General features: G+C 50.9%; 1 protein-coding gene across 2 annotated transcripts in view; it reads left to right on the top strand.

Moving 5' to 3' along the window:
• Window positions 1-18,232, top strand: part of BCAT1 (branched chain amino acid transaminase 1) — a 410,432-nt gene that overhangs the window by 305,715 nt on the left and 86,485 nt on the right. For both annotated transcript variants that reach the window (XM_085652755.1, XM_085652754.1), the window contains exon 7: window positions 2,458-2,600. In XM_085652755.1, the coding sequence (XP_085508881.1) occupies window positions 2,458-2,600 (143 nt within the window). The remainder of the gene's footprint in view (window positions 1-2,457; window positions 2,601-18,232) is intronic.

Raw genomic sequence — 18,232 nt, 5'->3', positions numbered from 1 at the left:
ATAGTGCCTATATTGAGCCTCTGTATCCTCTGGATCTCAAGCTGACTCGTGTTTATGGGTGTCAACCTTACTCAGTCAATCCCGGCTCCTATCCTATGTTGCTGCACCAATTAAGGTAATTGATTGGCGGTCTGGTTTGCACCCTCATGCTATGTGGTTAGTTGTAGCAAAACATGGATCTGGCATATCATGATATAGTGGCGTAACAGTGCTGCATCCATTTCAGGGGACTGTAGATTGGAAGTGTGAGCTGGTGCAATCAACCTGTGAGAGTTTCACCTGTCCCTGTCTGTTAATGTAGGTCTGGCCCTGTGTGCAGGTGTGTGTGATATGATAATATTTTCAACTCAAACAGTGCATGTAAAAAAATCTTTTTTCTTAACACTTTCATGAATTTTTGTCACCTGCTTTTGACTGGAGGTATTTTAAGATGGTATTCTCCACCTGTTTTAATGCCCTCTCATACTTGTAATTGGGTCTTATTAATCACATGCGTTATTTTTTATGTGGTAAATAGCGCATGCCTTAAATAGCGCATGCCTTAAATAGCGCATGTGAACTACAGACGTGCTATATTAAGCTCTTGTGCACATATGCTTTTTTTAGGTCTCGCCTACGCAGCGCGCATGCGCTGCTTATGAGGATCTTTAGCTGTCGCTCTGGTCATTTTCAAGCACACACTCATGCTTGTGGCGGCATCCACCTTGCAGGAGCGCGCAGCGTTGCACCACAAGCACAAGTGCAGTGCTTGAAAATGAGAAGACTGCGCGTGCACGCACCACTCCTGGGATCATCTCCTGCTCCCCCTCTCTCTCAGGCGCATTCCTTGTTTTTAACTTTCAGCGCGCGCGTGCTTGTTTGGAAGAGCTTTTGAAGTTTTGGAAGTGCTTTTGAAGTTATGGCTGACCCGCTTTTGCTACCACAAGTTCAATGTTTTATTAAAGCCATTGCTTTGCACTCTGGGTTCCTCCTAGTCGTCCCTCCATTTCAGAATATCTGATGTGCACTCTCTGCGAGATGCCTCCCTCTTTCGCATCTACTGAAGCTTCACCAAGCCCTCCACTGGTGAAACACTCCTCCTGACGCCGCGCTACATGTTTAGGACGGCATTTACATTACGGCCTACCCGACTGATTAAAAAAAAAGGTTTGTAACCGCCAACGCTTTTTTCTTTTTCACTGCTCATGTTTTGTTTTGTTTGGCTCTGTTCGTGTTTTGATTACTTGTACCTATTGATAAACAAAAGGGTTTGCAGCCACCCACTCTTCATTATTTTTCACAGCTCGTGTTTTGTTTTGTTTTGTTTGCTTCTGCTCGTGTTAATGTTTTGTTTGCTTGTTGTGTGGGGTTGAGAAATGGTTCTTGTCGGATGACTGACAGCTTCTTGAGATTGTGAAATGTGCTCATCAAGTAATGGAGGGGGGTGGGGGTTCTAAACTTTCCAATGCTCTGTGTTGTACAGTTTTCTTTCTGGCTGTCCAGTTAATCAACCGTAAAGTGCAGTGGTGCGGCACTGACACATCCGTAATTGCTAAATATATTGAAATTATGCATTTTGTATTTTAAGAAATTCGAATATTTCAGGTATTTACCCAGACTGAAGTTTCGGGTAAAATACACTTGTAATGCTTGCCCCACACAGTATTGTATATTAAAGATGCTCTTTTGCTCTTGAGATCAAGTGAGTGTTATGGATATTTTCTTTTCAAACCATTAAGTCTTTCTCCTACCAGGACCGCTCCACTCGGATTCTTGGAACTGACTTCGTAAACCCATCCCATTCCCCTACTTCTCCCTCTACAACAATACGGAGCAGCTCCCCAACTTCTTTTTGCATACAATGACTTTGCTTGGGGGGGTGCTTTTATTCGCTTTGCGTAAGCTGTTTCTCCTGCGCACAACCTACATAAAACAAAGGATATTCTTTAATCTGGACCGAGTGTCTTATTAACAAGCTCTATTATTGTCTCTGTGGTAAACTATTGTGAATGGAGTACTGACAGTGCGTGGCGGCTTCTTTCTAGCTCATAACCTTGGGATTTGTCGATTCCGTTACACCAAGGATATTATGCTGTGTGGCTAAACACGTATACTGTCCCAAAGTTGAGACCTATTGGCTATGCCAATGCTTGTTTAACTCGTGATCAGATGATTTGTTAGTCATGCTCTATTTACCCCACCATGCAGTAATTACCACAACGCCTAGCTCATAATCAGGGCTGAAGTCGGTAACTCCATGAGTTAGAACATGTGCTCTGAATTTCGCAGCTGAGAAGCAGGTACGACAACTCCGGTCATTGTTTCTAAGTTGTGCTGTTACTGAGTTAATGATATAGTCCATGCTCTATAGTTACAATAATTTCTTGAAAATCTGGCACAGTTTAATTTGAGTTATTAATCTGACCCTAATAGATGTAAAGCATTTTAGAATGATAAAGAACATTTTTTTTCTTAAAGGAATTATGGTGCCTCCATTTTCGCCCAGAATGAGGCTATTGACGCAGGATGTCAGCAAGTATTGTGGCTGTACGGGGATGACCATCAAATCACGGAAGTTGGAACCATGAATCTTTTCCTTCACTGGATAAATGAGGATGGAGGTATGCTGACATAAAATTTTAATTCTTCAACCCAACCACAGGTTCACAATCCAGTAAACCTTAGAGCTGCATCAGAAGCTGATAATTGGATGATGTTTGCTGCAGTTTGGAGAGTTAGCCATAGCAGCTTTTTGATTTGAAAGGTTTCTCTTGTAGGTTGCTGTGAGTAGAAAGGCAATGCATGAATTTGCATCCCTCAATAACCAAATGCAGCAGATTGAAACTCTTGCGAGGATGTCATCTGTAATATTTCTGAAATGCAGTAAAGTATAGGTGGAGGCCAAGCGAAACAATCATTTGCAATGCAAATTGGTCTCGCATTTGTTAGAGTTAGAGGTATTTTTGATTGGAGCGAATGTATGTGGTGTGGAGTGGATTTATGTGCCTTGGAATTGTTAGTTGTGGAATTGTGTGTGGTGGAATTGTATGGAGTGGATTTGTGTAGTGGAATTATGTGGCATAGTGTGTAATGGAAATATGTTGATAGTAATTATGTGGTATTGAGTGTACTGTAATTATGTGGAGTGGGATTGTGTGTCAGGATGTAATTATGTGGAATGGCACTTTGTGTGGTGGAGTGGTATTTTGTGGAGTTTAATTATGTTGTGTGCTGTTGAATTATGTGGCATGATGCAGAATTCTGTCATGTGGATTGGATGTATGTGGTGTGTTGTGTAATTGTTTTGTTGGGTTGAAAAAAGTGGTATCGAATGTACAATGCCAACAGCTCAAAATCTCACGATTGCGAGACCTACTGCATTGCAAGAGCTTGTTTAACATTTGTTTACTGTCACTGTTTTTTTTATCAGCAGTCTGGGATCATTAATGCAGCTGTAGAATACATGTTAAAGTAATTTCTTTTTAATATTCAGAAATGTTGTACTGATTAAGGGGGAAACGGTTTTAGCAATTTTGCAAACTTTTGTACCTTAAAATACAGGTCAAGCTAATAAAAAAAAAAACACAGTGATGGCAACCCGAGGCTTGTGTGACACAATCCAGCCGGTGCTTGTGTTTTAATGAATAGCACTTACGTTGCTCATCTGCTGTACAAACTGTAGATCTTCCCAAAAAAAAACATTTGCTTCTAGTTCAAACGGATCAAAAGTGACGTGTTTGCACATAGTGGAAGGCCCACTTTTTTTGTATATAGTGCAAACTGTATATAGCGCAAACTCGAACTTTGCTGCATGTTTCCAGTGGCCATGGCTATATCTGTCTCTTAATGAAGGTCAGTACAACATTCTTTCCCTCTCCTGGTTTTATTAGTCGTCTTTCATTCTCTGAATCTTGTGCATCTTTTTGTTTTTTTTCACAGTTGTATAATTATTTTGTATTCGCAAGTCTCGCTCCTCACTGCATGTAGTTTCTTCTTCATCTAATGTTTCGTTTTCTTTATTTGTATAACATCTCTGCATTCCAGCATTAAATCGTGCGTCCCAGAATAAAAAGGCGCAAGGCTGAAGTTCATTTGGTGGAATTATTTACAAGCCTCTCACTTCTCATAGCCATATGAAGGAAGGGGGGGGGGGGGAGGCGGGAGGGGTGGTGTTGAAAAATACTGGTTTCCCAAAACACATTTCCTTACGCATGTATATCATTGTACGCATGCGCACCTCAGCAAATAGGGTATCAAAATGTTTAACCGACTCTACACCTCAGTCAGCACACAGTCCACCCGCAGCTTCCACTGACAGTTCGAAAGCTTTTTGTGACAGTTTGTTAATCAAGTACACAACAGCGGCCTTCCCTGCCCGGATTTAATGGGTATTTATAAACGCGGGTGCCACCAGTAGGAGCAGGTAACAAGCATGCTCGCTCCCATCTGCTCTGCTCTGTCACTACTCCTGAAGCACAGAGAAGAAGGAATCCGAGCCTGCGTTTGGCAGCACCATGTTGCAGTTAGCGCTCTAGCGTCCGACGCTAGAGCGCGTATGTAAACTACGTTATGCGTACGCCGCGACGGTGGCGTACGCGTCGAGTTAAATAAAGGGGGGCGTGCCCCCGAGACGGCATTCGCGCCGAGACACCTAACTGTGTGTGGCCTGTTTATTGCTCTGCGCGGCGGCTGCTAGGCATTCCCTCATCACGACGCAACATTGGCGACGAGGCGGCCGGACCTGCCGCGTGTACCGCAACAAGCGCTGCCTCGTGCTCCTAGGATCGTGGCAGTCCCGCGATTCTGCTCCGGCCTCGCCCGAGCTCCCTCCGGCCTGTCACGCTGCTCGCTCGAGCCAGGGTCAACACGTGACTGTGTATTCAGCTGCTGCTGTTAGGGCCTGGACTTCACTGCACTCACACGGTGAGCGTTTGTGCACCAACCACTAATGCCTGCAACCGTGGATGAAGATTCCCGCTGGTCTCGCCTCAACGTTGCGCCCCTCCTGGTGCCTCGTGCCACATCCTCTGCGCCAGCCCTCCAGAGGCCCCGAAGTCGCCTAGGCATACCTCCACGTAGCCCTCGTCTGCCCTTCGCCACGCTGGTCCTCTAGCAGCTGCCCTGCATCCCAGCGCCACGCCTTCACTGCCGCACCATGGGAGATGACGGAGCCCAGGCGCCTGCCCACCCGTTTCACCCTCCGACCGGTGTCCTGCCACCCTTCAGCGAGACGGCTGACCCCGCCACGGCCGTCCCACGCTGGCAGACGTGGATCGGCAGGCTCAACAACTACTTCATCGGTTCTCGGGAGACGGACGGGGCGGTGAAGCGCTCGCTCCTTCTTCACTACGCGGGGGAGGAAGTCTACCTGTTGTTTAAGCACCTTCCCAACACCGGTAATGCGGACGACTACGACGCGGCCGTGACGGCCCTCAACACTCACTTTGACCCCCAAATGAACCCAGATTTCGAGAACTTCAAGATGCGTCAGGCGAAGCAGAAAGAGGGGGAGTCAGTGGATGCCTTTCATGCACGGCTGAGGGTGCTCGCGGACACTCACCTGGTTGGTGACCGAGCAAAAGAAGAGATCAGGGCACAGCTCATCTATGGCATCCGAAGTAAGAAGCTGCGGAGCCTCATCCTCCGCCAACCAAACATCCCGATGGCTGACATTCTGGTGCTGGCACGGTCCCACGACCTGTCCGACGCACGTGCGGAGGAGATGGAACAAGCGCTCACACGAGGCACGGGGCCAGGAGTGACCGTCAAGACAGAGCGCGCAGACGCAGTGAGGACGCGCGAAAAGACGCGCCGACCAACACCCAGGAGGTCGCCCCCAGCGCAGTGTGACTACTGCGGGTACGAAGAACACCAAGGCAAGACGTGCCCTGCGAAAGGTAAAACGTGCACCAGCTGTGGCACCCTGAACCACTTTGCCTCCGTCTGCCGGAAGCACGCCCCGCGCAAGGATCACAGGGGCAAGAGGCCTGCGAAAGGCATGGTGAGACAGCTATCCCAACTGTCCCTCTCCTCACGCACTGACGCTGAACCCAGACACACGCGAGCCCTGCAGGAGGACGACTCGGAGTCTGATGATGGAGAGGAGACATACGTGATCTCGTTCACCAGAGCCCTAAAAAGCACAAGACGACCACAACCCCGGTGCGACGTCAGGGTCGCAGGGTCAAAGGTGAACGCGGTGATCGACACGGGAGCATCAGTCACCGTCATGGGGGTGCAGCAGTACAACTGACTCCGACCGAAGCCAGAACTCAAGGCATCGAAGGCCCGCATATATGCATATGGCAGCGACATCCCACTACCCCTTCTGGGAAAAATGACAGTACCGGTGGGAACAGAGGACGCCGAGATCACCATTGATGTACACATCATCAACCAAGAGGTAGATACGCTCCTAAGTGGACACGCCGCCGAGGACCTAGGACTCCTAGTGTTCATCCGGAAAGTTCAAGATAATCAAACGGCCAACCTGCTGGACCAGTTCCCGGAACTGTTCACGGGCCTGGGGAAAATCAAGCGCCCGCCGGTCAGACTCCACATCGACCACTCTATCACACCCACGGCACTGAAGCACAGACGGATCCCCTTTCATCTACGCCCTCTGGTGGAAGAAGAACTCAAGAAACTGGAAGAACAAGGGGTCATAGAAACAGTCACTGGCCCCACCCCATGGGTGTCCCCAATGGTAATCGCGGAAAAGCCCCGCCAACCAGGCAAGATCCGGGTGCGCATTGATATGCGGCTCCCCAACAAAGCCATCAAGAGGGAGAGACACATCACACCCACCATGGACGACATCATTGCGGACCTCAACGGAGCACGGTGGTTTTCCAAGTTGGACTTAAACGCCGGCTACCACCAGCTAACGCTAGCCAGAGAGAGTAGGTACATCACCACCTTCAGTACACACCTTGGGCTGAGAAGATACCGGCGGCTCAATTTCGGGATATCGTCCGCGGCGGAGATCTTCCAGAACACGATCAGGGACATACTACAAGGCCTGCCAGGAGTTATGAATGTGAGTGATGACATACTGATCCACTCCACTACCATAGATGAGCACTATCGGAGAGTCAGAGCCACACTGACACGCCTCAAGGACTACGGAGTCACACTCCACAAGGACAAGTGCCAGCTATTCCAGCAGCAGATAGAATTCTTCGGGTACAAGTTCACCAACAACGGCATTCAGGTGGACCCCCGGAAGTCCCAAGCCATCAAGGACGCCCCAGCACCCACATCTGCCTCGGAGGTACGCAGCTTTCTGGGAATGGCCACGTACTGCGGCCGATTCATTCCGAACCTAGCGACGATTGCCGAGCCTCTCAGACTACTGACGAAGAAGGACGCACCGTGGCAGTGGGGGCCCCAGGAAGACACCGCGTTCCAAGCCATCAAGACAGCGCTCCTCGACCAAGCCACTCTGGTCTACTTCGACCCCACACGAAGGACGGAGCTACTAGTCGACGCCAGCCCGGTGGGACTCGGGGCAGTCCTCACACAGGAACAAGAGCCAGGGCGGTGGGCCACATTGGCTTATGCGAGCAAAGCACTCACAGCAACCGAACAAAGGTATTCCCAGATCGAGCGGGAGGCGTTGGCCATAAGATGGGGCTGTCGACACTTCCACCTATACGTCTGTGGACATCCGTTCACGGTCGTGACAGACCACCAGCCACTGGTACCCCTTTTTAAAGGGACAGCACCACACCCCCGCCGCGAATTGAACGATGGGCCATTGGACTCCAACAGTACCATATGAACATAACCTACCGGCCTGGCGCCAAGAACCCGGCCGACTTCCTGTCCAGACACCCGGACACTAGAGAGCCCCCACAAGCCAGGAAGGACGAAGAAGACGCGGCTGAAGCGCATCTACACTTCATCGCGGCCTTTACCTGCCCTCAGGTACTGACACTCCAAGAGATCTTGCAAGCTGCGGAGCGCGACACCGTAATGACCAGAACCCGGGAAGCCCTCCAACAGGGGTCGTGGACCAACTTCCTACAGTCTGCCAACACGTGGACAGAGGACGAGAGGGCTGACCTGCAGCAGATCTGGCGCGTACGGAATGAGCTCAGCGCCACCAGAGATGGAATAGTCCTGAGAGGAGCTAGGATCGTCATGCCAGCAGCGCTTCGCCACCAAGCCACCCTCCTGGCCCACAGAGGTCATCAAGGAACGGAGAGGATGAAGGCCAGAATGAGAGAAAAGGTGTGGTTTCCGGGAATGGACGCATTGGTGGAAGACATCGTAAGGAACTGCCCGGCATGTCAGATGACTAGCCGACCTGAACCTCCAGCCCCCATCGTGACTGAAGAGCCCGGGAGACACCCCTGGGACAAAATCAGCGTGGACTTTGGGACCCTCCCTGACGGGAGAGTAACGCTGGTAGTCGTGGACAACTTCTCCAAATACCCCCTAGTGGAGGCGCTGCCATCCACAGCCTTCACGTTTGTAGGGCCAGCACTAGAGAAGATGTTCCACATGTTCGGGCGCCCCTCAGAACTGAAGAGCGATAACGGGCCACCGTTCCAGGGCCATGAATTCCGCGAATTCCTCGCACATCAAGGCATATGCCACAGATGGATCACTCCACAGTGGCCCCAAGCCAACGGCGAGGTCGAACGCTTCATGCGGACACTAAACAAAGTTCTGCGAATAGCCAGCGCCGAACATCTGGACCCGGAACGAGAGATCCAACGGTTCCTTGGGGAGTATCGCAGCACACCACACTGCTCCACCAGACAAGCCCCATGGGCCCTCATGCTGAAAGGGACACGCCGTGATGGCCTACCCACAATCCCCGGGCGGGCCCCCCACCGTTTGCAGCGGCGGAACCAGCAAGCGAGCCGGGCCAGGGGAAGCCGGGAGCGCGCCCTGGGGCCGGGAGACAATGTCCTCATAAAGACCCGGAGACCCGGGGGAGAATTCAAGCCACGGTACGAGCCCTGGAGCTGGACAGTGGAACGCCGCCACGGGACAATGATCACGGCCCGAAGAGGGGCTGAATCAGCCACACGTAACATCTCGTGGTTCAAGCGAATCCCTTCGGCTACAGAACACCGGCCAGAGACCGCGGAGGAAGAGGAGGAGGACGCCAGGATTCCCGAAAGAGAACTTTCATCACCTCTGACCCAGCCCGAGTCGACAACAGACCCGGGCGGGCCCAGCTCCGAAGCCGACCGGGCGGAACGCGACTGCCCGCCAGACGCCAACACCCGAGCGACGACCAGGTATGGGCTGAGAGGGAATCCTCCACCAAGCAGCCGCCTCAGAGACTTTGCCTGCCAAGTAAGTGACTGAGTGGGGAGTTCGAGTCGGAGTTTCATCATCCAAGTTGGAGAGGGATGTTGCAGTTAGCGCTCTAGCGTCTGACGCTAGAGCGCGTATGTAAACTACGTTATGCGTACGCCGCGACGGTGGCGTACGCGTCGAGTTAAATAAAGGGGGGCGTGCCCCCGAGACGGCATTCGCGCCGAGACACCTAACTGTGTGTGGCCTGTTTATTGCGCTGTGCGGCGGCTGCTAGGCATTCCCTCATCATGACGCAACACACCAGTCGGGCAGGTTGAGTAAATCTTGTGGATGCAGCAGCTCCAGTAGCGAGCAGGACTGTCTTAAATGGAGACCCTTTAGTGAACGAAAAGATACGAGAGGAAGAAACAGGAACAAAACAGCTTCTGAACCGCTAGGACGCTAACTCTGAGGCAAGTTGAAGTGGACAGGGTGGGAAGCAATCCCCTACCTAACAAGCATGGATAGAGAACTGAATGCTGCTATCAGAGGGAGCAGTTGTGGTTCAGCAGTCAGCGCCACTGACTTGGGTGCTGGGGACCAGTGTTCGAGCCTTGGCGTCGGCGCCACACACCCGTAATCATCTGTATAACTAGCACTTTAAATTCAAAATGAATAATAAGCATCTCAGAAGGGAGAAAGATAAAATGAGTTAGGCGAGCTGCGCTAGTTAAAAAAGCATTTGCAATGCAATAGAACTCGCATGTACGTGACCTACTGCATTGCATCACGGACAACGGGGGTGGGGGGGAGAAGTAGTTCTCACAGTCTAAGGGAGTCATTATGATGGCGGAAGGACTGCCACTGCTGGGCTGGTGGTGGCGTTCCTTCCGCCATCATCAAGCTCATTATCCACCGCCAAAGTAGGATGCAGCTAGCAGCATGGCCCGCAATGTGAAAATCCCAGGATGCGCCCGCCATACTGGCAGGCGCATCCTAATATGTGTGGTGGGACAGACACTACGATGTTACATACTGTGTAACACTCTTAAGTAAAGGGGCCAGTAGCAATGGGAGGGTACAAATGACGACATGGCCAAAATAAGGAGGGACTAACAAGCCTCATATTCAATCAGACGGCAGCTTTTATGAAAGACAATGACACGAGCCAATTAAAAACATGGGCGGAGCTTCTACTCCATACCCGATTACTGCATGCTTTGCAAAGCGAGCAGCGCATGTGCGCTGCCGCTATAGTCTTGACCTAAAAACAGCAGGTTTATACTGATTGCCTTTATGCAATGTGTGCTAAAAGGGACGTTCCGCAATTTGTGTTAAAAGGGACGTTCCTCTTTATTGTCTGCACTTAAGCTGATCCAACGCCGCACTGTACTGGTTTTCAGCATACCTACACTAGCTAAATCTACTTACCTAGAATCCAGTGGAGAATGATTTACATAGGTGATGGTTACCCTGAAAACCTGGCTAAACTTAGGCCATTGAGGAACGATGTTTACACCCCTGATCTTCGCAGTACACATGCCCCTGTGTTCATATAACTTGCAATTCAACCACAGACTTAGAGTCCAAGCAGAATTCAGGGGTGCACACTTTCCCCCCTCAGTACACTCAAATTCTTAACACTTTAATTAAGATCACTTTTTATTAATTTAGTCACTTTAACTGTGGCTGTATACGTATTGTAATAAAACAGAGGTGAGAGAGGGCCTGTTTCTGGCATGGCATTTTAGATATGGTTAAATGTGAGATAAGAGTCTCTCTCCTCCGGCATTACAGGACTGGAGGAATGCACGTTCGTACTCCGCTTTTTACTCACAATTAAAGCAAAGTCAGCAAAGGATGTGAATCAAGCATGCTGTGTTTTGGATCTTTTTCTGTGTGTCAGCTGTAGAGAATAATTCTGCTAAATCTGGAGCTTGATTGTCAGTAGAATACTGAGTTCAGTGGTTTATATTCATGAGATACTTGAAATGTTTTCCATAGTGTAAGGGTGACTGAAATGCAGCATACCTACTGCTGTAATAGAAAACCAACACTTGCAGTGCGAACCTCAAAGCCTACTTTTCCTGGCACAAGTATTAAAGCTAAAGCAGGCAAGACTGTTAAAAACAAAAGCTATTTCACGCTCATGTGGCTTTATAGATTATGGCTTTCCATCTGCACTTACTCAATTGCATTTTGGGACCTAGGCAATCATGCATGACACAGTGCAAGCAAATCAACATTCTCAACACACCTCAGTCCAGATTCAGCTTTCAAACAGTCTATATATAATTACTACAGTTGCGGAGCTAGTGATAATGACAACATATAGTAAGACAAAGCTGTCCTCGAAGCATTAATATCCTCCACCTTCATTTCAGGTCTTAGCATTCTTAAAACATTACCATGGTGGCCCTCTTGTTTTTCGCCACTATAGTGGTAAAGGCACACTCTGTAGTGGCTGACTCTGCCTGTTGACTGGCTTAACTGTGAAGTCATGAAATGCGATTATCTCTTATCTCTCTGGCTTGCTGTTGGGGACACAGGCTGAGCACACATTAACAGCCTGCTCCTCTTGGGGTCCATTGGTCTATTATCTATTGATTCATAACTTATCTACGATAAACCAACAGGAATCCGCCTTCACATGCCTTGATCTTCTGTAGGTAGTGGTATTCCTCAATTTCTGAAACTGAGATTCAGTGTTAGACATATTATTATCCAGTTTATATCATATTTATTTTCTCTGAGGATTCATCCTTGAAAGCCAGCTTATGTTCTTTGCTGTGCATTGTTTTCCTCAGATTGCACAAAAGATTCATAAACAGAGATTTTCTGTGAATGAGATTTCCTATGTATGGGTCAGTAACCTCTATTTCATATCTCAACTTGCCCTATATGGGAGATCTAGACTGAAAAAGCCTTACCAAGTGCAGCCTTGCCCTTGTTTTCTTTAGGACATATGATCAGGTAACATTATGTTGTCTTTGCCAACTCTGTACTGTTTCTGCCTGCATTCTGTGGAATCCTGAGTCCCACTAACCTTAACATACAGGCGCGCAAAGCGTGGTCCAAATTCTTCTGTGAGGACCAACCTCCCCAATGATGTCACAGGTCTTCCCTTTCTTGCCTATTTCGGAGTATCTGATCATCCTAGGCTAGGCATATTTTTGGCACCCCTCTTCTTTTTTTAGCACCTGTTTAGCTACAGAGGTTTGAGAGTGACCTCCTAAGCAGGAAGTGCCAATGTAAAGAAAACACTCCTCGTTTGTGGTGCTCGATCCTTCGCAGTTCAGTTTGCTGCACAGGATTGTTGTTGTTGCCTCCATCCCTCTCGTCCATTTCAGGGAAAGAGGAAATGGTTTGCTGCATCCTGTCTGCCGTTCAGTAACAGAATCATGTACTTGCACAGCTTTCGGTTATAGGGAAGACACTGTTTTCAGATAGATTTTCAAGGTTTCATGGTAGGAGTTACATGGCTGAGCTCCAGAGGCTCAAGTTGCCTGTCATGTGTCCCTAAAAGGATATGTTCGAGGCAAGAGAGCTGTAGATAACATGCTTTGCATACTCCTTCCATCTAGTGTTGGGTCTGGTTGTTTGCAAGTTGTTTTTCTTCCAAGAAGTATATCCAGTCACGAAGTAAGGTGACTCCTCCTTTCAGTGATAGTGTGCATGGTCATCGACTCCATGCTTAGATTGCCGGCTCGGCACCCAAATACTCTGACAAGCCTTCCGGCTCGGGACCGAGTCGGCCAAAACCCACTTCTGAGCCGAAACCTTCAGTCTCTAATAATAAAATAGGCTTAGAGTTAAAACCTTCGATAATGAAACCAAGGAAACATTCCTTGGAGCCTAAATCTTCGGCACCGTAAGTACATTCCAGCTTGGCACCGAAAGCTACCCAGCTGTCAGTACCGCAATCGGATGGACATTGTACCAACCAAATCGGATCCAAAACAGAAAAAGCTCTATATTTATTCGGATACTGGACATATTGATGCTAAAACACCATACAAACACAAGCTTCCGGTTGACAACAGCTCTAAAATTCCATTGAAGTAAAATGTGGGGACAAGGCCTTTCCACACACTACCTTCACCTCCACCTCCCTCTCCGCCACAATTTGATCCATTACACCTAGGCAATCCCCTCTACCTCACCCTAATGCAGATGACACTGATGATGATGACGCACAATCACAAATACATCCTTGGACGGATTATACCATTGATCCCCCACAAGATACCTGTTCTCAGGCCAGGACGCTCCCCCCACCGCTCCAGCGTTCCCTGCTGGTGCTGTGTCCTCTGTCTGCTGCCCCTCGCTGCTGCTGGGAGTTCGAGGCCCTCCTCCACCCGCAGGCTCCCACCTGCGCCTCATCCCTGGTGGCCCAGTGGTGGGCGGTAAGTATTCGGTCTGATCTGCTGCCTGTTTCCTGTATTTGTATTGTATTTGTTGCCTGTTTTCTCTGTGCGCTGCTTTAGTCACGGTTGCCTGTATTTGTTGCCTGTTTTTCTGTGCACTGCTTAAATAACTGATGCCTGTGTTTTTGTTGCCTGTTTTCTTTCTGCTGTGCCTTAAGTTCTTCGCCGCCCCGCTCCCCGCACTCCCCGCATTCCTTTCCCGCCACTGTGTCCCCTGCGTCCCCGCCCCCTCCTCTCCCATTCGCTTCCCGCCACCCGCCTCCCAGCTGCTCCTCCCTCCCTCCACCCCTTCTTAATGCAGCACGCTGCGCGGCCGCGCCTCTGGCGCACCAGAGGCGCGCCAGAGGCAAGCCTGTCTGCTCCCGTCCGCGCCTGGACCGTGCCCTGCGCCAGAACCCCTGGACCCCGCGCACCCCACCGCACCATACCCAGCCTCAGCTACGACGCCGACTCCCTCCACGCTCTCAACACCGGCCGAGACCAACGCTGCAACCAGGCCGCCCCGAAACGCACCCACGGACCCTTTTCCTGCCGCAGCTGCAGCTTCACCTGCGATAGAACCACCAAACCATCAAGGACCAGACCCAACCACCTCCGCTGCATACTCCTCACCACCCGCTCCGCACGCAGACACGCCATCGAGCTCTGGGACCTGCTCGACGCCACTTCCCCGGACGTAGCCTTCCTGACCAAGACGTGGTGGAACGACTCCTCTGTACCAGACATCACCATTGCCATCCCAGACAGCTACAAGATCACCCGCAGGGACCGCGCCAACGGCATCGGAGGAGGAATTGCTATCGTCCACAAGTCCACCCTCAAGGTCACCACCCACGCAGATGACACCCTCAACACCGCCGAACACCTGCACTTCCGGACCCACACTGACCCCAACACCACCCTCAGAGGAACACTCGTCTACAGACCCCTGGACCCAGTTCGGCGACTCAATCACCGACCTCCCCAGCACCCACGCACTCGCCTCCATGGACTACATCCTCCTCGGGGACCTGAACTTCCACCTCGAGAACAACAACGACGTCAACTCCACCATGCTGATCGGCAACCTCGCCAACCTCGGCCTCCGACAACTCATCACTGCACCCACCCACGCTGCCGGCCACACGCTGGACGCCGTCTTCTCCACAAGCACCCACGTCGCCTTCGACCACACCACTGAACCCCACTGGACCGACCACCGCTGCATTCACTTCACCTTCAAAAAACCAACCACGCACCAACGCACCCAACAGCTGCCTCGCCGCGGCTGGAGCAAAGTCACCGAAGACCAGCTGCTCACCACCCTCTCCCAGAACCCACCCACCGACACCACCAACCCAGACACCGCAGCCCGCAACCTCAGACAGTGGATCGTCGACTGTGCCAACACCCTCGCCCCACTGAAGAAACCCTCCAACAGCCACGCCAGCAAGAGAGCCACCTGGTTCACCGACAAGCTCCTGGCCTCCAAGCGAGCATGCCGGAAACTGGAGAAGAAATGGCTCCACGAACGTACACCGGACAACCACGCAGGCCACAAGGAAGCCACTCGCGACACCACCACCTCATCAGATCAGCCAAGAGGTCCTCCTTCAAAGACCGCCTGGATCACAACGCACACGACAGCAAAGAGCTCTTCCGCATCGTTAAAGAACTCTCCAACCCCAGCGCCAACACCAACGACATCCCGCCCTCACAGGAATTGTGCGACTCACTGGCCATCTTCTTCCACCGCAAGATCGCTGACATCCACGACAGTTTCAACACCACGACCGACCCGACCACGCCAGACTCCACCCCTCCTCCGCAAACCAACAACGCCAACTGCCTTACCTCCTGGTCCAACGTCAGCGACGACGAGACACGCAAGGTCATGAACTCCATCCACTCAGGATCTCCGACAGACCCATGCCCACACCACATATTCAACAAGGCAGACTTAGCCATCGTCCCCCAACTACGGAAGATCATCAACATCTCCTTTGAAACAGCGACATTCCCGGAAAGCTGGAAGCACGCCGAAACCAACGCCCTCCTCAAGAAGCCCAAGGCGGACCCCAAGGACCTCAAGAACTTCCGGCCCATCTCCCTGCTCCCGTTCCTGGCGAAGGTCATCGAGAAAATCGTCAACATGCAACTGACCCGCCACCTCGAAGACGACAACATTCTGGACCCATCCCAATCCGTATTAAGACGAAACCACAGCAACGAGAATGCCCTCATCGCCGCCACAGATGACATCAGGCGCCAATTAGACAACGGCGAAACATCAGCCCTCATCCTGCTGGACCTCTCGGCCGCCTTCGACACGGTCTGCCATCGCACTCTAAAAACACGCCTCCAAGAAGCCGGTATCCAAGAGAAGGCCCTCGACTGGACCACATCCTTCCTCTCTGGCATATCCCAGAGCGTCCGCCTCCCACCCTTCCGATTCGAAGCCACCGACATCATCTGCGGCGTCCCCCAGGGCTCCTCCCTCAGCCCAACGCTGTTCAACATCTACATGGCCCCCCTCGCACAAGTGGCCCGCCACCACAACCTCAACATCATCTCCTACGCCGACGACACTCAGCTCATCCTCTCCCTCACCAAGGACCCACGCACCGCCAAAACCAACATCCACGACGGAATGAAGGCCATCGCCGACTGGATGAGGAGCAGCCGGCTGAAACTGAACTCGGACAAGACGGAGGTCCTCATCCTCGGACCCAACCCCTCGGCCTGGGACGACTCCTGGTGGCCGACCACTCTGGGGACAGCACCGACACCCACCGATCACACACGCAATCTAGGATTCATCCTCGACTCCTCCCTCTCCATGTCCAAACAGGTCAACGCCGTCTCCTCCTCCTGCTACAACACCCTCCGCACGGTTCGCAGGATCTACAAGTGGATCACGACCGAAACAAGAAGAACGGTGACACAGGCCCTCATCAGCAGCATGCTGGACTGCGGCAACGCACTCTACGCCGGAATCCCAGCCAAACACCTACGACGAGTAGAGCGCATCCAAAATGCCTCCGCCCGACTGATCGTCAACGTCCCCCGCCGCAGGCACATCACACCCCACCTGACAAACCTACACTGGCTCCCTGTCGACAAGAGGACCACCTTCAAACTCCTCACCCACGCACACAAAGCACTCCACGACACCGGACCTGCCTACCTGAACAGCAGACTCAGCTTCCACACCCCCACCCGCCAGCTCTGCTCTGCCAGCCTCGCCCTCGCCGCCTTCCCCCACATCCAACAAACAACCTCCGGCGGCAGATCCTTCTCCTACCTCGCCGCCAAGACCTGGAACACCCTACCTACCCACCTACGGCAGACCGAAGACCTACTCGCCTTCAGAAGACTCCTCAAGACCTGGCTCTTCGAGCAGTAGCGAAACACCCCCTCCCCCTCTCAGCGCCTTGAGACCCTCACGGGTGAGTAGCTCGCTTTACAAATACTATGATTGATTGATTGAAGATACAGACCCAGATCTTTACCCTGCCAGACCATCTCCACCAGATGACAATCTATCGTATCAGGAGTTCCTTGCTGGAGCTGCACACTACCATGGGGTAGAGCTCCATAAAGAGTCCTTAGAGGAGGATTTCGTCTTTGAAACTCTAGCAACACACAAATCCAATCAGACACTGCCTATGCTTAAAGGTATGTTAAGGCACACAGACAACATCTTTAAAGACTCTGTACGTGCTAGGATCTTCACTCCTAGAGTGGATAAAAAATACAAACCTTCCCCAACAGACCCTATTTTTATTAAGGGTCAGTTGCCACTAGACTTTGATGGTATCCAATGCTCGAAAGCAAGCGAATTCTCAAGCATCTTGGGATTCTCCTTCCCCAGATAAGGAGTCGAAACTAATGATGCTTTTGGCAAACGTGTAGCTGCGCAAGCAGCTAATCATTGGTGTATTGCAAACACCCATAGTCTCCTTGCAAGATATAGTAGAGCCTACTGGGACGAAATAGAAAAACGTCTATAGTTTCTCCCAGATGAACATAAGGCCAAAGCACAAGACTTAGTTCAGGAAGGTAAACTCATTTCCAAAACCTCCATTAGATGTGCTCTAGATGCAGCCGATACTCTAGTTAGAGGGATAAATACAAGCATCCTACTCAGGAGGCATGCCTGGCTATGTGTCTCAGGGTGTACTCATGAAGGACAGCAATCTATTCTAAACATACCCTACGACAAAAAACATATTTTTGGCCCTGAAGTTGATCAAGCGATCGAAAAGTTGAAAAATAAATACAGATGTGGCAAACTCCATGGGAGCCCATCAGTTTCCCTCTAACATGGGTTCCTTTTGGCGCTCTTTTTACAGGGGAGGATCCAAATTCACAGGGACAGACCAAAACACTTCCTCTTACAAAAACACTTCTCAATCATCCTTTACAAAAGGTTCTTTCAGAGGAGGCTAGTGGGGAAACAGTCCAAGGGCCAGAGGTAAAAACACCACACCCCGAAATTCCCCTTCCCCAAATAAGCAGTGACTTCCCCACACTTCCCTCCGACTATTCCACACCTGTCGGAGGAAGACTTCAACACTTTCTCCCCA

Source organism: Triturus cristatus, chromosome 4_1, assembly GCF_964204655.1.
Source record: "Triturus cristatus chromosome 4_1, aTriCri1.1, whole genome shotgun sequence".
NCBI classification, from domain to species: domain Eukaryota; kingdom Metazoa; phylum Chordata; class Amphibia; order Caudata; family Salamandridae; genus Triturus; species Triturus cristatus.
This window is presented reverse-complemented; position numbering and strand designations above follow the sequence as displayed.